Source organism: Microcaecilia unicolor, chromosome 1 (assembly GCF_901765095.1).
Source record: "Microcaecilia unicolor chromosome 1, aMicUni1.1, whole genome shotgun sequence".
In the NCBI taxonomy this organism is placed as follows: domain Eukaryota; kingdom Metazoa; phylum Chordata; class Amphibia; order Gymnophiona; family Siphonopidae; genus Microcaecilia; species Microcaecilia unicolor.
Window position 1 is genome coordinate 464233089 of NC_044031.1, and position 20945 is coordinate 464254033.

The 20945-nt window shown below is 44.0% G+C and overlaps 1 protein-coding gene across 3 annotated transcripts in view; it reads left to right on the forward strand.

Moving 5' to 3' along the window:
- Nucleotides 1–20945, forward strand: part of RALBP1 (ralA binding protein 1) — a 98466-nt gene that overhangs the window by 50056 nt on the left and 27465 nt on the right. For 2 of the 3 annotated variants that reach the window (XM_030213391.1, XM_030213396.1), the window contains 2 exons: nucleotides 7852–7983; nucleotides 9533–9643. The exons of the other annotated variant lie outside the window; for it this stretch is intronic. In XM_030213391.1, coding sequence (XP_030069251.1) covers nucleotides 7852–7983; nucleotides 9533–9643 — 243 coding nt within the window. The remainder of the gene's footprint in view (nucleotides 1–7851; nucleotides 7984–9532; nucleotides 9644–20945) is intronic. 3 annotated transcript variants of the gene reach the window in all.

Consider the following 20945-nt stretch of genomic DNA (forward strand, 5'->3'; position numbering starts at 1 on the left):
AATAATGGATTCCTGTAGTTTAGTTCCTATTACTTGGAAAGATGCCACTGTTGTGGTTTATTCAAAACTTTGTATACTGCCTTTTCTGTAAATAAGGTGGTTTACAAATAAAAAAAACAAAAAGAAGTCCATTTCATATAGGACAGGAAAGAGAAGAGGGAGCAGTAAGTAGCAGAGTGAGGAGATGAAAAAAAAACCCTCAACAATGGATTTCTTTACAGTGCCATTTAGCATCCTATTTTTAACCTACCCTTCATTTCTGAAGTGGCATCTCGGGTATCAGACCTTCTAGAGAAAACAAAGGTGGTCATCCAATACAATTAGGTTTTAGAGCTGGTTATAGTGTGGAGTTAGCATTAGTGGAGTTGACTGATTATTAGACTACTGCTATAAAATAATGGTACCTTGATACTGTCATTGGATCTAAATTCTGCATTTGATTTAATAATCATGCTAATCTTTCTATATATTGCGAAAACTGGACTAGAGGGCACAGTATTTAAATGGTTTTCCTTTTATTTTGGTAATTTGGAAGTGATGGCCAACTAGTTACATAACCATAGGTGTAAGCACACGCTAAGGCTATTTTTGCTGCAGTTTGATAAAAGGGCATTTAAGATAGGTGCTAATATTTACATGTATGTTATGCACATAAATGTTTGGAATACTAGCATATTCTTGTAAGGGCACACGTGTGCATGTGCTAGCATGCTGCCTAAGAACTGTGCTGTAACAACACACATGGCATATATGTAGAATAAATACAAAGGAATCCTGTATGGAAAGAAAATGGAATCAAAACAAACTCTGAGCAGACTAGTACAATCTGTGCCTCAATTATGGCTGGACAGATCTAGATGGGCTGGGTTGGGGCTTTGATGGCAAAATCACAAGTTGAGAAATAAGGCCAGTGCTGGGCAGACTTCTACGGTCTGGGCCTCAATCGTGCCTGTACAATTCTGGATGGGCTGAAGTGGGGCTTCATGGCAACTGCAGTTGTTGGGGAATAAGGCAAGCGCCGGTAGACTTCTTTGGTCTGTTCTGTGCTATGAGTTTATCTTATTGGGTAGACTGGATGGACCTACAGATCTTTATCTGCCGCCATCTACTATGTTACTGTGGGAAAAACTGAAGCTGTAATCTTTTCTAGACCCACTTCTTCCACCCCCTTATGTGGCTCATCAGTTAGAAAACGTTTCAGCCACCATAAGTGACAGAGAAGGTTTATTCATTTATTTAGACAGTCAGTTAACATTTGGCCCTTAAAGGAAATGGCCCAGAGTAGTTGAACAGGATCACCCTCTACACACCTCCAGGGACACTTAGGTCCTCCCAAGGAATATCCTTAACCAAACCCTCTCCAAAGAACATCGCATGATGTGTACCTGCCAGTGTGCCTTCTCTGGAGTAGTCCCCACACTCTGGAATGAACTCCCTATGTCATGTTTGACTTTATCTTGCTGTACACCATCTTGAGTGAATTCTTTCAAAAAGGTGGGAAATAAATCCTAATAAATAAATAAATAAATTTGGTTCTCATGTGTTGAGACTAGTAAAGAAACCCTTCTTTCCCTTACCCATTGATAGTGCACTGCTGTTCCCAGTCCCTGCAGGCTTGTCCTAATCCCAATGCTCCTACTTCTAGCCCCCATAGAAGCCTCTGATCATACTCTGCTTCTGCTGTTGGCCTCTGTGTCTGCCTCGTCTCATCTTCATCGCCACTACTGCTGCTGGTCTGCACAGCCACCTCCAGTCCCACCCATATCTGTCTTGTTCCCTGCATCTATTGATGCTGCTACTGCCATCTTTGTAGCCACTGCTGATCCTGCTTGTACAGCAGCCACTCTATTCTGCTTGCATGGATTATAGCAGCATTAAATGACTGTCTTGCAGTCCCCAAGTAATGGCTTTTCATACCCCAGGGACCTGTAGACAACAAGTTAGGAACCACTGCTTTTACACAGTTAAAATGCTACATGCAGGAGGAAGTGACATCAGGCAGAGTGGCTGGCTCCATGTACCCCTAGCAATAATTTGCTGATTTACAGCGATGCAATGCTATTGCCAACACTAATTTGCTTCCTCAGCTCTATTTCATCAGTTATAATTGATAGGGGTGAGCCATCGTCAGTGGTATATTGATGTTGTCGATTGCTTATGTAGGAGGATCCTTGGTGAGGTGCGTGGACAGGCTAGGCCCAGCATCATCTTTGGATATGCCACAACATCCGGAATCCTCCCTGTCAGATTTGTTTTCATCTGAAGATCTGCCAGCAGAGAAGGACCCAAGCACCTTGGGAGAAATTTGACTATCACTGCTAACTTGGGAGCCAGCCTTTGTGGTGAAATCAGTAAGCCGGGCCATAGGGTGGAAGATGTGGAGGTGAGACTCGAACATGTGGAAGCGTTTGGGGACTATGGACAAACAGGTGCAAGAAGTTCAGGAGGGTGCCTAACAAATTCTTGATAAGTTAGAGGATCTTGAGAACAGGAGCTAGCGTCAACCTTTGCTTCCTCGGTATACCAGCCACTCTTACCTATGCTGACAGGGAATTCGTAGTCCAAAAAATAGTTGGCAAGGATAGAAGCTAACTTCTTCAAGGCTCTAATGTACTGCTATTTCCTGTACGGGATGGTTAGTGCATTATTCTGTTGTAATTAATGGCTTGCATGATGTTCCCTGAGTAATTAGTTGGCCGTAATATAATGTGCCTTCTTATGTGTGGTAATAGCTTTAGGGGGGCTTTATTACAGGGGCACACTTCCTCACAAAGGTGCTTTGCTCTTTTATGGAGGAAATAGCCAGATTGGTAGAGGAGGAAAGGCAGGGGCTGGTTTGGGAATGGGGAGGTTGGAACTCTTGGGTAGTAGTTGATGGATACAATGAGGGGCACAGGGGTTAGGTTGTACTATATATGGTAGCTATTGGAGATCTTAGGCACACAGTATGGGCGATTTTATATTTGTAACTGTAAATGCTAGGGGTCTGAGACCAATGTGGCCCTAATTTAGGAAACACACTTAACGCCATCAGATGAGCGCCTCTGCATACTTCAGAAGTACCCCTCTCTTTATTTTGCTTCTAACAATGCTATCACAAAAATGAGATGATTGTTGATGGCACTACATGCTTCCAAATCCTGGGAGGTGAAGCGGGAGATTTGGGATGGGGAAGGGTGATTCCTCCTCCTAGTTCTGACGATGGTACTGTCACATACTATTGTGAATGTATATGCACCAAATGTAGAATATGGGGAGTTTCTGGGGCGGTTCAATCAGCTCCTGCTACACCATGGTTAGGGGGATTTTAACCTCATTCTGAACCCTAGGTTAGATAATTTGGCTCCAGTGGTTCAATATGCTCAAAAGGACAGGACTCTCTTATGTAATTTTATCACTTGATGGAACTTGTTAGACTTGTGGAGAAGCTCACATCCTGTTGAGAGAGAGAACACTTATTTTTCACAGGTAATACATATCCTCATATTGACTACTGGCTGGGCGACCCATCTTTGCCTCTGCTTATTTACTCTGCTGTCAGACCCGGAACATATCACACAGTTGGAAAAAGATGTACTGGAATATATTCAGCTCAATGATAATGAAAAGGTAACTCCAGTGATCTTAAGGGAGGGTCTTAAAGCCATCATGTGGGGGAAATTCATAGCTCTCCAGGCCCATATTTTCAAAAATCGGTTAGCGCAAGAGCAGACGTTACGCACTCAATTAGAACAGCTCGAGCGGCAATCCCGACAAGTGGAGGGGGGGGGGGGGGGCTGGCTAATTTGGAAGCACAAGCACATCAGCTGCAATTGGAGCTTAGTGACCCAAAGCTGTATAGCTCCTATAGACCAATCTTCCTGCTTGGTTCTGATTATAAAATCTTTACAAAAATCCGTTGACTTGCCTTCAGCGAGTTACGCTGTCTCTTATTCTTGTATATCAAGCAAGGTTTTTAACGGGGAGGCAAACTTTTGATAATTACCGTATTTGGAAAACATTACACCTGATCTATAGTGCCCCCGGACATAGGTGATTCCAATATACCTTCTTTCATTAGACACTGAGAAAGCATTCACTCAAGTCCATTAGCCGTTTCTGTTCTTGATGCTGGAGAAGATGGGTCTCACAGGCAGGTATCTTGCTTGATTACTCAGCCATTAGCCTGCATAAAAATTAATGGAACCCATTCGAGTGCATTTCCTCTACATCGAGGCACATGCCAGGGGTGTGCTTTTCACGCTACTACTACTACTAATAGCATTTATATAGCGCTACCAGACGCATGCAGCGCTGAACATTTGACATAGAGAGACAGTCCCTGCTCAAAGAGCTTGCAATCTAGGTAAAACAGACAGACAAGACATTACGGGCAAGGGAATTACAGGGTAAAGAGGAACAGGGGAGGAGGAGGGCAAATGAGTAGCAGGAGCCAAAGGCAGTAGTGAAAAGGTGAGCTTTCAGTATAGATTTAAAAACAGGTAGAGATGGAGCTAGACGTATTGGTTTGGGAAGACGGTTCCAGGCATAAGGTGTCGCAAGATAAAAGGAACGAAGTCTGGAGTTAGCGGTGGAGGAGAAGGGGGATGACAAGAGAGATTTGTTCAGAGAGCGGGAGAGGACTGTAGGGAGAGATGAGAGAGGAGAGGTAGTGAGGGGGTCATAGAGTGGACGCATTTAAAGGTCAGTAAGAGGAGTTTGAACTGTATACTGAAGCGGACAAGGAGCCAGTGAAGTGGCTTGAGGAGTGGGCTAGTGTGGGCATAATGATTCTGGTGGAAAATAAGTTGAGCTGCAGAATTCTGAACAGACTGGAGAGGAGAAAGATGATTGAGCGGAAGACCAGTGAGAAGTAAATTGCAATAGTCCAAGAGAGAAGTAACAAGGGTGTGAATAAGGGTTTTGGTGGCGTGTTCAGAAAGGAAGGGGCGAATTTTGCTAATGTTGAAGATAAAAAAGCAACAGGTTTTAGCGATCTGTTGAATATGAGCAGAGAAGGCGAGAGAGGAGTCGAAGATGACTCCCAGGTTACGAGCTGAGGAGACAGGGAGGATATGAGAGCCATTAACCGAGATAGAGAATGGGGGAGGAGGGTTTAGGGGGGAGTGGAGGAGTGGCCTAGTGGTTAGGGTGGTGGACTTTGGTCCTGGGGAACTGAGGAATTGAGTTCGATTCCCAGCACAGGCAGCTCCTTGTGACTCTGGGCAAGTCACTTAACCCTCCATTGCCCCATGTAAGCCGCATTGAGCCTGCCATGAGTGGGAAAGCGCGGGGTACAAATGTAACAAAAAAAAAATGAGAAGTTCAGTTTTAGCCATGTTTAATTTGAGATGTCGTTGAGACATCCAGGATGCAATGTCAGACAGGCAGGCAGAGATATTGTCCTGGATTAAGGTTGAAATTTCAGGGGTGGAGATGTACATCTGAGAGTCATCAGCGTAAAGATGGTAATGAAAACCATGGGATGAGATCAGGGCACCAAGGGAGGAGGTATAGATGGAGAAGAGGAGTGGTCCAAGGACAGAATCCTGAGGCACACCTACTGAGAGCGGGAGGGAAGTTGACGAGGATCCACCAGAGTGAACACTGAAAGTATGGAGAGAGAGGTAGGAAGAGAACCAGGAAAGAACAGGGCCCTGGAATCCAAGCGAGGACAGCGTATCGAGGAGTAAGGTGTGGTCAACAGTGTCGAAAGCAGCAGATAGGTCAAGAAGGATGAGGATGGAATAGAGACCTCTGGATTTAGCCAGAAGCAGATCATTAGAAACTTTAGTAAGTGCAGTTTCAGTAGAGTGAAGAAGGCGAAATCTGGATTGAAGTGGGTCAAGAATAGGTTGAGAAGAGAGAAAGTCAAGACAACGGTGGTGAACGCGCACTCACTATAGAGCCCCTGGCGACAGCTATCAGAGCTCATTAAATGCAGACAGGCGGAATACAAAATTATGCTTTTTGCTGATGATGTTCTTTTGACCTTGATAGATCTCCAGGAATCTCTAGACTGGGTTACTTGGGAGTTACACAGGTATAGCATGGTTTCAGACTTTAAAGTCAACATGAATAAGTTGGAAATTCTCAAGATCACCATTGACCCTTGGCATGTCCACTCTCTGAGAGATTGCTTCCCTTTCCAACATGCTTCCCACCGCATCCGTTATCTCTGCATTAATGTGACAAAAAAATCTCTGTGATCTCTATGCATCCAGTTTTCCACCTAATCTTAGAGAGCTCGTTGCTGACTTAGACAGGTGGGAGGGGCTCAATCTCTTCTGGATCAGAGGGGTTCATGTAATCAAAATGATGATTTTACCTAAACTACTTTTCTTATTTGTGGCCTTACCATGTTGCTCAAATGTTTGAACATGGCACAGGACATTTATTGGAGGACCTTTGGAGCCACAGGAGATAAGTATCATACATTGTGGTCCTGCCGTCAAGCACAACTATTTTGGAAAGAGCTCATTAAACAGATGTTCCAGGTATCGTACCTAGTTAAAGCAGACCACTGTTTTACACTTTAAGTTGTTTGGAGTAAAGGAGGAGCTTCACAAGCTGGTGATGACTACAGTGCTGTGCAAGTTGGATTAGGTTTACCAGATGACAAAATTGACAGCCATATGGACTGGTCAATTAATTAACTTTTATAAAATATGGAATGCATTCCATACCTGGAAACTTCAAGTTGCAGGAGCGAAGCAACCAGAGGACGCGTGAGACCCATGTGGGCAGTACACCTAGGTTCCTTTTTTGCGGAGATGTTCTCGATTACATTTTTCGGGGGGGGGGGGGAGGGGTTGGGTTGGGCAGGAGGGACAGAGGGTTGAGTTTAGTCTTGTCTCTACATATGCTAATGTTCTGGTTAGTTTGCCATTTTATGCCTTTTGATTAATAAAGAATAAATGAAAAAAAAAAAAAGAGAATACTGCATGCACAGTTTCCAAAGGTATGTATTGGAGGCCTGGAAAATATGAATGTGTCATGTTTTACAATTGCAATGTGGGCATTCTGTAAACATTTTTTACTGCTACTGTTAACATTTGCACTTGCACTTGCTCACAGGCCAGCAGAAGTGGCAAAGTGCTTGTTTGCACCAGTAATTGAGGAGGTGATCTTGTTTACCTCCTGGTGTTTAAAGCCATCTCAAAATAAAAAAAAAATAAAAAATACACCTACACAAGTTTAAATCCTGAATGATATCGTTCTCTTTTTGAACATGTTGCTTACTAAAATGGGTAGATGTTCTGCAAGCTACATGTGTCTTTCCCAGCATCTTTGTATATATTTTACAAAAGACTTCAGGGTGGGAGACTGAGGGTAGGGGGACTGTAAAATATAGAGTTCGTATTGGTTAACTTGTATTGTTACTGTTTATTACTTACAATGCCACAGACAGCTTTGAACTGGTTAATGTATCTGCAAATGTTTGTTCTTACTTTTCTTTATTTTTTGGCATCTAAAGGACACTTGGAATTTACATTTATCTCACTCTTTTTCAGTAGTTACTCAGTGTGAATCATATTCAGATTCATTAGGTATTTTCCTGTCCCTGGAGGACTTAAAAATCTGTCTGTACATAAGGTAATGGAGGCTGAAGTGAATTATCCAAGATCACGGGAAGGAGCATTGGTAGGATTTGAACCCTGGATTTCCTGGTTCTCAGCCCACTGCCCTAACCATTAGGCTGCTCCTCTGTTCTACTCCTCTATACATTATTACAGTGCTTGAAATGGAATAAGCCTCTTGTAAGCAAACAATCTGACCTGTCCTTTATTCAGATAGCTGGGATCAGGATGGTATAATGGAGTGATACATCACTTGCCATTTATAAACATGACATTTTAAATTTTGGCTTAGGAGTTTCTTTTGAACTGTTTACACCGAGACCTGCAGGCAGGTATAAAAGACTTGTCCAAAGAGGAAAGGCTTTGGGAAGTACAACGAATTTTAACAGCTCTGAAAAGGAAACTGAGAGAAGCTAAAAGGCAGGTCAGTATTGCTTCAGAATGAAATGGTTTTCTTCCTGTGTATTCAGACTCAAACATAAGGGTTGTTAGTATGCAGATGCTATGATCGATAAGATGGTGGTACATGACTAGAGAATGGGTGAATGCGACTTGTGAATTCATATATCTATCAGCTTTAGAGTGTCTTACAGTTTTGCTAAATTAAGTTAATTTCCATCTGTTTTTGCTCTAATTAAACATATAACTCTGCCACAGCTTTAAAGAAAAAAAAAAAAGTATCTTGCTATTTAAAAGAGAGGACAATACCACATCCCCATATATCTTGGTCATAGAACATAGATTATCTTACATAGTATTATGAAATACTGTCAAATAGTATTTTTGTTAGGCATAGATATATTGATTCTAAGTCAGGGCTACTCAATTCTGGTCCTCGAGGTCACAGGCAGGCCAGGTTTTCATGAGAGATTTGCATACCAAGGAGGCAGTGCATGCAAATCTCTGTCATGCGTATTCATTGTAGATATCCTGAAAATCTGGCCTGCTTGTGGACCTCGGGGACCAGAATTGAGTAGTTGTGTTTTAAGTTTTCAGGAAATGTATCAAGTATACCTAATTTTTAAGGTTCATAGCCATGCCATTTGAAATCTCTTGTGTATCTCCTCTGAGGCTCCTGGAGCCCCTCCACCAGTGCTTAGGACAGGAGTAGAGGTAATGCTTTCCTTTGCTAGATTTTCTCTCTAGTTTTAGCACAAGGTGATTTACAAGTATGAGAAGTCCCTACTGAGAAGAAGTTAACAATACAAGTCAGTCAGTAAGAGAGAGAGTGATTTTTCTCAAGTAAATAGGGGAAGTAGGATTTGAATCCTGGTAACTCCGGTTCGCAACCTATTGTTCTGATCACTAGGCTATGTCACCTCCCAAATATATTTAGAAAACATAAGTGCTAGTCAGATTTTTATGAACCAGGGAAAATGAGGTTTAAAGTTTTCTTTTTTTCATTTTTCTTTGTTTTGCTTGTTTACCTTTATATTTTGCTGTTTTTAGTGTGTCTCTGTGTGCATATATATTTTTGTTTCATCATGGTTAGTGTTTGCTTTTCTGAATTTTAGGTGCCAAGTTGAGGTATTAAGGTGATTTGGCCTTTGGAATTTTTCCATCCTAGTTAGACATAGTCAGGTATTCGACTGAAGTGCTGATCTAGTTCTGGAGAAGTAAATGTAGCTTTGTTATATACATATTTCTTCAGTAGGTTGCTCCTTTCAGACCTGTGAAACAAGGAAATATGATCTGTTGGCAGAAACTTGAAAGACCAACTTAGTTTATATGTCCCCTATATATGATGAAAAACAGGGGCAAGCAATGACTCCACTGATTTAACATTGTATTAGTGAGGGAATGCCAAATTCGTGGTAATCACTGTGGTCTGAAATATTGGATATTAAATAATGGTTGTGAAAAAAAAAGAGTGGCTGAAACAGATCTGTAGGTAATGGAAGTCATCACTTCATTTGGGCAGGTGTTAAGAAAACGTGATATCACAGATTTTGTAATCCACTTTCTATTATCAGGAGTGTGAAACAAAAATAGCTCAAGAGATTGCCAGCCTTTCAAAAGAGGATGTTTCTAAGGAAGAAATGAATGAAAATGAAGAAGAAGTTATTAATATTCTACTAGCTCAGGTACAGTCCAGTTAAAATTGATGTACTTTTACTTTAATGCTGTCCAGTTTTCTTCCCTTTTAAAATTTTTTTAAATGTATTTATTAAATCAAAGCTCAATAAAGCTTCTTAGGATCTAGGAGCCAGACTTGGAATGACTGGAATTTTTATTTATGCACATTAATAAACCACACATTCATCATGTGCTTAAAGTGATGCACAACAAGTTATTTATTAAAATGGTAGGAAAGGAGCGGATTAGAGGCTACTGCTGTCCCCATTGTCCACCTACCTACAGCGTATCTGGCAGTGGAGAGAGAGGCTTTAGGTTGTGGTTGCTGGGGCAATGGGGAAGAAGCCATAGCTACTAAGGTTGGGTAGGTGGGATGGTACACCCACCCACCTACTCCCAGAAGCTGCAACCTTAGCCTTTCCCCATTGCCTACCTGCCCCCAGCAGCTAGTCCACCCAGTCCCAGCAACCACAGCCTACAGCTACTCTCCATCACCTATCCAGCCACCCCAGCAGCATCCTTGTCACATCCTGGTCCCCAGCAGTAGCCTCTCTGAATCCCTCTTTCCCCCCTCTCCCCTGAAAAAAAATCTTTAAAAATTTAAATTGATCCTACCAACAAGGCTTCTGGAGAATCTTCTCTTCAGTATCAATGCTTCTTATGGGCCACTTCTGCAATTACCAGCACTCCACATATGTTCCTAGGCTCCACATGGGATGCCTTTCCAGGATGAATACCTCTTTCTCTCCCCGCCCAAACACATTTTTTCTTTCTTTCTCTCTCTCTTCCCCCCCCCACCACACACTTCCCCCCCCCCCCCCCCCCCACAACACACTTTCCATCCCCCCCCCCCACAACATACTTTCTGTCCCCCCCCCCCCCACAACACATTCTCTCCCCCCCCCCCACAGCACTCTTTCTCTTGCCCACAACCTGCCAACATATATCTCATGATGACCACCACCCCATATACCGTCCTCACAGCTGTCTTCTAATGACCACCCCATAACTAAATTTCTCCATACCTCTTTCCAGCTGTCTCCCTTCCCAGCACCTGCACCCCAGCACACTCTCCCTCCTGTGATAAGCTGATGTAACCACTCTCTCCCTATCAGACTCCCAAAGCACAGACATGCAGGTCTCCCTACCCCTCCCCCACAGTGCATGCATACACACCTAGTGCTCCTTCCCTTCCTGCCCTCCCCACCCCCTGCTCCACCCCTCTCCTCCCCCAAGTTGTGCATATTCCCAGCGCTCTCTGCCTCCCTCATCCCCAAAGCACACAAGCACCCAACTTTCACTATCTCCCCCTCCCCCTGCAGTGACATAGGCACACAGCTGTCACACACCCCCTACTCCTTTCCCTGCAGTAACACAGGCACTGAGTTGCCTACAGAAACCCAGCACTCTCCCCTCCCCCTGGCCCACGATAGAGACAAGCAGGAAGAAAGGAGAGCAGCTGCATGTCAGGCAGTAGCAGCCTCTTCTGACACCCGATGCTGAATACAAAATTAAAACCAAATGCTTCAAATTTTGCGTGCAACACTGAGCGTCAGAAGAGGCTGCTATCTGACATACCGCTGCTCTGCTTTCTTTCCATTTACCTCTATGACATGCTTGGGCCTTTGGCGAGGGGAGAGAGGAAACATACGGCATTGTGGTGTGCACATGCATCAGAGGTGCTGCAGTGGGAGGTGAAAAGAAGAGAAGAGACAGCCAATGCTTTTCTGCAGCTCCAGTGGAGCTTCCAGCTGCCTCGTGTGGTCCGGAAAAAACCCAGGCAGCAGCCCAATTTTTCAGGTGCCATGGCGATCTAGCGCCTGGGGCTTGTAGAGCCCTGTATCAAGTGTATAACAAGCAAAAAGACAACCAAGTCACACGGTAACTGAATCAAATCATAGCATCCAAAGTAAACCAAGTAACAAACAGTTTTATGTTTAAAATGCATCCTTAACAGAATTCAATCTTTAATAACTGATGAGAAAAATAAGATCATTCAGACACCTCTTCAAGCAGCAGCATAACACTGGATCTTTAAAATATTAATTTGCTTTTTTTCTTCACTGTATGTATTTTATTGGAAGTTCTCCTTTGACTACTACATATTTTTAAGCATTCCAGTTTCTTCAGAATAAGGGGTTCTCAACTTTTAAGCATAAATGTCATAAAATGTACCCACTTGATTGCAGTATGCAGTATTTTATCAACATAATGCCTGCTTAGAGTTCTGAAAAAGATTACTATAGCAAAATCTTGTTTAGTCACTGTCAAAATTAGGAATCTTAAATAGAAAGAGCTTTAGAACATAAGAATAGCCATACTGGGTCAGACCAATGGTTCATCAAGCCCAGAATCCTGCTTCCTACAGTGGCCAAATCCAGGTCACAAGTACCTGGCAGAAACCCAATTAGTAACAACTTTGCTACCAATTCCGGGGCAAGCAGTGGCTTCCCCCATGTCCATCTCAATAACAGACTATATATGTTTCCTCCAGAAGCTTGTCCAAACTTTTTTTTTAAACCTAGTAAGAACATAAGAATAGCCATACTAGGTCAGACCAGTGGATCAGCTAGCCCAGTATCCTGCTTCCAACAGTGGCCAATCCAGGTCACAGGTACCTGGCAGAAACCCAAATAGTAGCAATATTCCATGCTACCAGCAGTGGCTTCCCCCATGTCTATCTTAATAGCAAACTATGGACTTTTCCTCCAGGAACTTAACCAAACCTTTTTTAAGCCCAGATATGCTAACTGCTATTATCCTCTGGCACCAAGTTCCAGAGCTTATTCTTTTGAGTGAAAAAATATTTCCTCCAATTTGTTTTAAAAAGTATTTCCATGTAACTTCGAGTGTTCCCTAGTCTTTGTACTTTTGGAACGAGTAAAAAATCGATTTACTTCTATTTGTCCTACACCACTCAGGATTTTGTAGACCTCAGTTATATTTCCCCTCATCCATCTCTTTTCCAAGCTGAAGAGCCCTAATCTCTTTATCCTTTCCTCATACGAGAGGAGTTCCATCCCCTTTATCATTTTGGTCACTCTTCTTTGAACCTTTTCTAATTTTGCTATAGCTTTTTTTTATTTTTTTTAAGATACCGTGACCAGAACTGAACGCAATACTCAAGGTGCAGTCGCACCATGGAAGGATACTGAGGTCTTATTAACCATCCCTTTCCTAATAATTCCTAGTATCCTGTTTGCTTTTTTGGCCGCCACCGCCACACACTGATCAGAAGATTTCAGCGTATTATCTTCAACGCCACCTAGATCTTTTTCTTGAGTGCTGACCCCCAAGGAGGACCCTAGCATCAGGTAACTATGATTTGGGTTCTTCTTTCCAGTATGCATCACCTTGCATTTGTCCACATTAAATTTCATCTGCCATTTGGATGCCCAGTCTTCCAATTTCCTAAGGTCTTCTGCAATATTTCACAGTCTGCACGTGTTTTAACAACCTTGAATAGTTTTGTGTCATCTACAAATTTAATCACCTTACTTGTCGTCCCAATTTCCATATCATTTATAAATATGTTAAATAGCACCGATCCCAGTACTGGAGGAGTAGCCTAGTTGTTAGTGCAGTGGACTTTGATCCTGGGGAACTGGGTTCGATTCCTACTGCAGCTCCTTGTGATTGTGGCCAAGTCACTTAACCCTCCATTGCCCCAGGTACAAAATAAGTACCTGTATATATGTAAACCGCTTTGAATGTAGTTGCAAAATACCACAGAAGGGCAGCATATGAAGTCCCATTTCCCTTCCCTTTCCCCTGCAGCACTCCACTGTTCATCCTCCTCCATTGAGAGAGTGGCCTAGTGGTTAGGGTGGTGGACTCTGGTCCTGGGGAACTGAGGAACTGAGTTCAATTCCCACTTCAGGCACAGGCTGCTCCTTGTGACTCTGGGCAAGTCACTTAACCCTCCATTGCCCCATGTAAGCCGCATTGAGCCTGCCATGAGTGGGAAAGCGCGGGGTACAAATGTAACAAAAAATAAAAAATACCCTCTGTTTCCTATCCAGTGACCAATTCCTAATCAACACCAGAACCTTGCCTCCTATCCCATGAGTCTTTAATTTTCTCAGGAGTCTCTCATGAGGAACTTTATCAAAAGCTTTCTGAAAATCTAGATACACTACATCCACCGGCTCACCTTTATCCACATGTTTATTCACGCTTTCAAAGAAATGAAGCAAATTGGTGAGGCAAGACCCTTGGCTGAATCCATGCTGACTCTGTCCCATTAAACCAAACTTGTCTATGTATTCTGTAATTTTATTCTTTATAATAGTTTCCACTATTTTGCCTGACACTGACATCATGCTTACCGGTCTGTAATTTCCTGGATCACCGCAGAACCCTTTTAAAAAATTGGCATCATGTTGGCCACCCTCCAGTCTTCAGGTAGTACAAACGATTTTAACAACAGGTTACATATTACTAACAGCAGATCAGCAATTTCATGCTTGAGTTCTTTGAGTACCCTTGGATGTATGCCATCTGGTCCAGGTGATTTACTACTCTTTAATTTGTCAATTTGGCTCAATACATTTTCTATGTTCACCAAGATTTCTTTCAGTTCCTCCGCATCATCACCCTTGAAAACCACTTCTGGTACAGGCAGATCTCTTACATCTTCTTCTGTAAAGACCGAAGCAAAGAATTCATTCAGTTTCTCCGCTATGGTCATGTCCTCCCTGAGTGCCCCTTTTGTTGCTTCGTGATCTAATAGTCCCACGGATTCCCTCGCAGACTTTCTGCTTTTGATGTACCTGAAAAAGTTGTTACTGTGAGTTTTAGCCTCTGTGGCAAGTTTCTCTTCATATTCTATTTTAACCTTATAATGCTTTGCATCTGACTTGCCAGTGCTTATGTTGCTTCTTATTTTCCTCATTTGGGTCCTTTTTGCATTCTTTAAAGGACAATCTTTTGGGTGTAATGGCCTCTTTTACTTCATCTTTTAGCCATGCTACCTGTTGTTTTCTCTTCTTTCCTCCTTTGCAAATACGTGGAATGCATCTGGTCTGGGCTTCCAAGATAGTATTTTTGAATAACGTCCACGCCTGATTTAGTGTCCTAACCTTAGCAACCAATCCTTTTATCTTCTTTTTAACCATTTTTCTTATGATAGTCTCCCTTTTGAAACTTAAATGCAGCAACAGTAGATTACCTTTGTGGGTTCATCTCAGATTGTAACTCAAACTTGATCATGTTATGATCACTGTTTCCCAGGGGACCCAACACCGTTACCTCTCGCACTGTGGCCTGCTACTGGATTGTTAAATGTTAAATTATTAGCTAAATTAAATGTTCAGTTACATTCAAAGTAATCTGGCTAATAGACTCCTTATTTGACAGATTGGCTCTTAGCAGAAGTACTATGAGATTACCGCTACGGGTCATAGCCTACATTTTGAACCCAGAACTCCGATGGGAATTTCTCCCCCTGTATTCTAGACTATTAGGGGTTGGGGGTTGGAGAATCTCTTCAAGGGGGAGAGTACTGCTAATACAGTTCTAGCCCCTATAAGAAAGGCTGTCAGGGACTGAAATAACTTGTTACCACAGGTTAGTGACTCCCATGGTAAACTGAGCTGCAGTAAAATGCCATATTTTATTACTGCTTAGTTGATTTCCCTCCTAAATCTGTTTTGGTTAAGGTCTTTAAAACAGTTCCATGTAGATGATTTATAAATAAACTGAGCACCTTTGGTGTGTACCTTAAAGTGGACTGACATGACTGACTAGGCCAGAAACTGATTGAGAGGGAAGAAACAAAAGGTTGTTTAAATGGTGTTCACTCTGTGCACAGGGGAGTTACCAGTGGTGTGCCAGAGGGATTGGTCTTTAGCCGTTTGAATATTTTTGTTAGTGATGATATGGAAAATATTTTGGGGAAGGTTTGCCTCTTTGTGGATGATTCCAAAATCTGCAACAGTGTAGACAACCAGGAAGGAATGATCTAGAGCAGTGGTTCCCAAACCTGATCCTGGAGGCACCCCAGCCAGTCAGGTTTTCAGGATATTCATAATGAATATTCATGAGATAGATTTGGATGAGGTGGAAGCAATGCATGCAGATGTATTTTATTTATTTATTTATTTATTTATTTGTTGCATTTGTATCCCACATTTTTCCACCTATTTGCAGGCTCAACATGGCTTACATAGTACTGTGAAGGCGATCGCCATTTCCTGTATGACAAATACAGAGTGGTATTGTGGTAAAGTTCATGTGAATATTCATTATGGATATCCTGAAAACCTGACTAGCTGAGGTGCCTTCAGGACCAGGTTTGGGAACCACTGATCTAGAGTATGCTAAAGAATGCAGGGTTGTGGATTTGGGCAGCAAAAATCCAATGGAGTAATAAAGTAAGGGGGGGGTGAAGCACCTCTGTGCATGAAAGAAGAATGACATCTAGGGTTGTTCAGATCTGATGATCTTTTTTTTTTTTTTAATATTTTTATTATTTGGAGAAACACAATATCCAAAAAATAAAACACTGTGTAGCATTGTCTGCATATACAAAACCCTTGAAAACTACATGTCGCCCAGAGGCACAATGCAATTACAACATTCTCTGCAGTACCATATCACACACAACACTTCCCAGTTGCCCTTCAGATTGACTAGAAGGTCAAACACTGTGCACAAAGGTTCGTCCTTCCCCTTTTTACTTTTAACCCCTAGGAGTAAGAGTATCCACCCCCCCTACTACCATCCCCCCCCCCCCCCCCCCCCCCCCCGACTGAACAAGCTCTCATTCCACAATATGGTGTACACTTTGCATGAGAGACGCCTGTGTGGCCATTGCCTGCCATTGCCGCCACAGGCTGTTGTACAAATTACCACGCCTATAGGATGAGTTCCTATCCCCCCTCCCACTCCGCCATCTGTAACATACTGGCCTGCCATTTAGCTAAGGGAGGCGGAGATTTATCTATCCACTGCTGTAGAATGACTCTTCTAGCAAGCACTAGGTCCAAGAGGATGAATTTGCATTGATAAGCAGAGAGCCCCTGAGCTACAAGCTCAGCATCAGAACCCAATACTAAAATAGCATATGACCAATCCATCTGGACTTGGAGGACCCCCTCTAACTGGTCAAGGACTCCCTTCCAAAACTCCTGCAAAACCCCACGTTCTAAAAAATGATGTACTATGGTGCCTCTGCCCCTCCGACATTTATCGCAGTCCTCAGTATCCCATAATCCCTTCGCCTTACCCTTTCATCTGGTGACATATGCAAAGTGCAATATTTTAAATTGAAATTCATGAAGCCCTGCATTAGGAGTGATCCGAAAAGCCACAGAAAAACAGCACGAAAGCTCCTTCTCTGTCACCTCCACCCCCAAGAGTGAGCTCCATTGTTTTGCCAACTGAGCAAAGAATGGAAACGGACGCCAGGCCAAGCCTATCCAATACCAGTGGGATAGTCTATTTTGCTCTGTGGGCAGCTGCATAAATACTGTGTCTAGTGTAGTAAATGTCAGATACATATTGCCGGGGCCTCTAAATGTCTTGATATAGTGCACAAGTTGTAGATGGGAGAAAAATAATTTCTGCGGCAATTGCCATTTGGACTGACACGTCAGAAAAGGGGGGGGGGAGCCCCCACCTTTAGCAATCAACTGACCTACATACCGACACCCCATTTTGACCCAAGTCTGAAAGGATGACCCTCCCTGCCCCGCAGGGAACTGAGGACTATTCTGTATTTCCAGAAATGGAGAAGCTCCACCCCCCCCCCCCCCCCCCCCCCCTCAGCCCACCACCATTGCCAGGCCAATCTAAGCGAACACAGGAGCGGAGATAATTGGACTCGCGGACCTGTGTGGTGTATAACTGAAAAGATCGAAAACGGCGCAGCAGCAGTTTCCCACACACCGAAAGGGGCAAAAACGCGCAACCCCATGTGTACCTCATGAATCCATCTTAATGCTGCCGCAACATTATATAATCTAAGATCAGGTAACTTGACTCCCCCCTCGCTTCTCCCCCGTATTAACTCATTATACCCAATACATGCCCTCCGTCTTCCCCTTATAAAGGAGGATATTACTCCCTGGAATGCTCTCTCATTCTTCCCTGTTATCCATAAAGGCATCATCTGAAGAGGGTACAAGACCTTAGGGAAAATAACCATTTTCACCAACGCCACCCTTCCCAAAAAGGAAATAGGATAGTCCCTCCATCTAGCACATAGCCCCCGAATCACCTCCAGTTTGTCAGAAATATTCCTTTTGTACATTAGGGGGAAATCCAAGTGCAAATACACTCCCAAATATTTCAAGGGGCCCACCGACCAGGCCAGGGGAAAATGCGCCACCTGCCCACAAGGATAATTAGATGACAATGCCAAAGCCTTTGACTTCTCAAAGTTAATCTTGAGGCCTGAAAAAGTCCCAAATTACTGAATAAGATCATTAAGTAGGGGAAGCCCCCATGACGCATTGTCGAGAAATGTCAACATGTCGTCTGCAAAAAGAATTTTATATTCATATGCCCCCCACTCGTATCCCCTGAAGGTCTAGCGATTGTCGAATCTTGCAGGCTAATGGTTCGATAGCGAGGACAAATAACATGGGAGACAAAGGGCATCCCTGTTTTGTTCCCCTTTCTAATGCAAACTTGTTTGACAATTCTCCATTTATCAGTATCTGTGCTGTGGGCGAACTATACAGTGCTCTCACCCCTGACAAGAATTTGCCAAAGATGCCAAATTGCGGCAAGATCCAAAAAAGATGGTTCCAGAGTATTGTATCAAAGGCTTTTTCTGCGTCCAGACCGGCTATAATTGCATCTCCAGGCCTTTCCCCCCTTAACCTGCATAGCACTCAGAGCCCTCAAGATGTTAGTAGAGGCGTATCTGCCTGGCACGAATCCTGACTGGTCGTGGACCAATGAGGGAAGGACCCGTCCCAGTCTGGAAGCCAAGATGCGGTCAAACATCTTGATATCCTTATTTAATAAGGAAATCGGTCTATACGACCCCACCTGCTCTTTATCCCTACCCGGTTTGGGCAATACTATTATGGAGGCATGGGTCAAAGAGCCCGTGGGCTGGCCCGGTGTAAGCAACGCCTGTCCCAAGTTACTAAGGGGGCCCACCATATGCACCCCCAACAGCTTATAAAACTCAGGACCCAGCCCATCCAGGCCAGGCGCCTTCGCCAGCCTGAGCCTTTTAAGGGTAGTTTGAATTTCCTCCCCCTGTATGGGCGCATTCAAAATAGACAGTTAGTCTGGGTCCAGAGTCGGGATGCGGAGCCCTTGGAAAAAAGCTGTACGCTGCGCTAAGTCACAGTGCCCCGAATCATACAACGATTGATAAAATTCCACAAATGCTGCCTGAATCTCTGACTCCATCTTGCTCAGCTTCCCAGTCACCGATTTAATACGTGAAATCACCTGTTTTGCAGGTCTATCATGAACCAGACTGGCTAATAACTTCCCCGCCTTGTTCCCCGATCTGTGAAGTCTATGTTTATAAATTTGGATGTGTCTCATGGCCCTTTGGTTCAAAAGTTCATTGATTCTACTTTTCAAATCATTATATCGATCCCTCGCCACTTGGTCACCCCGCGAGACCGCCACTCCGTACATCATGAAGTTGTTTTAGCAGAGAAAGGAGCTCCCCATCTCATTTTTTCCTTGTAAGTGCCATGTAGTCAATGATTTTACCCCTCATCACTGCTTTCCCTGCTTCCCAGTACACGACCAGATCTGAGTCTTGCGGATCATTGTCCCCAAGGTAGTGCTGCCATTCCTCCAGTAAAAAGGGCTTAAACTCCGGGTCTTAAGTATAGTGGGGGGTTCATACGCCACCCTGCCGATGTCCTCCCCTTTAAGTTACCCAGATCTACCCATACCATACTATGGTCTGACACTGCACCTGCTTCAATGTCCGCCCCCCGGGCCCTTGAGAAAAGGGAAGAAGATATCAATATATAGTCCAGTCTAGCCTGGACCTTATGCACATGAGAATAAAAAGTGTAGTCTCTGTTGTCTGGGTGCAGCGCCCTCCATATATCCACCAACCCCAGTTCTTGTTGCAAAAGACCTACACATCTTCCCTCCATCCCCTTAGGCCTCTTTTTCGGAGGATTACAATCAACAAGAGGGTCTGCTGTAATATTGAAGTCCTCCCCCCCCACAACCAGCTGGTACTCACTTGGAGGGATCAGAGACGCCAACAGGGAAGAGAAAAATCTGTGTGAACGTAAACATTAGGAGCGTAAACTGAGCACAGTATCACCTTACTTCCCTTCAGGACACCAGCCCATATTACAAACTGCCCCTCAGGGTCCTGCATGATCTTATGGCAGGTGGAGTCAAGCCCCTTGTTAATCAATGTAGCCACCCCCCTCTGTCTGCTATTAAAGGAGGCAAAAGCTAACTCCCCAAACCATCCCTGTTTCAGCTTGACGTGTTCCAAAGGCGAAAGATGGGTTTCCTGGACTAATAAGACATCCACTCTCAAATGCTTGCTATATTGTAAAATTTTGGCTCTCTTGACAGGCAAATGAATACCATCCACACTTAATGAGGCCACACGCAAACTACCCAGCCAACCAGCCCCAGCTGCATCTGGGAAAAATTGAACCTCTACACCTCTCCTCAGGGCGGCGTCCCAGCTGAACCGCCCCACAGGAATAAACATGGAAAAAAGCCTGTTGTAAAGACGTCTCCCACACGCTGCTCCCATCGAAGAATTCGTTCAGCCACTGCTCCCCCTCCCCCCTTATCCCTCTCGCTATCCTCCTCCAGAGAACAAACTCCCCCTGCCTCCCCATCCAACCCCTCCCCCTGACCCCTCCCACCCCTCCCCACATCTGCCCGTCATCCACTCGCACATCCATCCACCCCCAATCAAATCCCCACTCCAACTCCCCAACCAGTTCCCCTCACCCCACACTACGCACAGAAACGCCCCTCACCCCCCTTAGTTATCCCCCAAAGCACAATGTCCCTTCCCCCTCCCCTGCATAAATTAGCTTGCAGACTCTACCACCGAAATCCTATCCCTACGAACAGGATAACAGATTCACAACAGTGCAACTGCTCAGAACATCTACAGCTAGTGCCCCAATGATTAGTCCAAACTCGTGTTCTTGTTGTCCGTCACTAAGACCTCACTGGGGCCACCAAACAAAGCTGTGAGGAGCCTTCAAGTTAACACACAGCGGGGATCAGTGTCATCCCAGCCACTTCCCCAGCTCTCCCCCTAGCAAAAAGGGGACCTGCAGCCCATCGACTTAATAGCTGTAATCCCAGTAAGCTGCTAACTTCTTCGGAACAGAACAA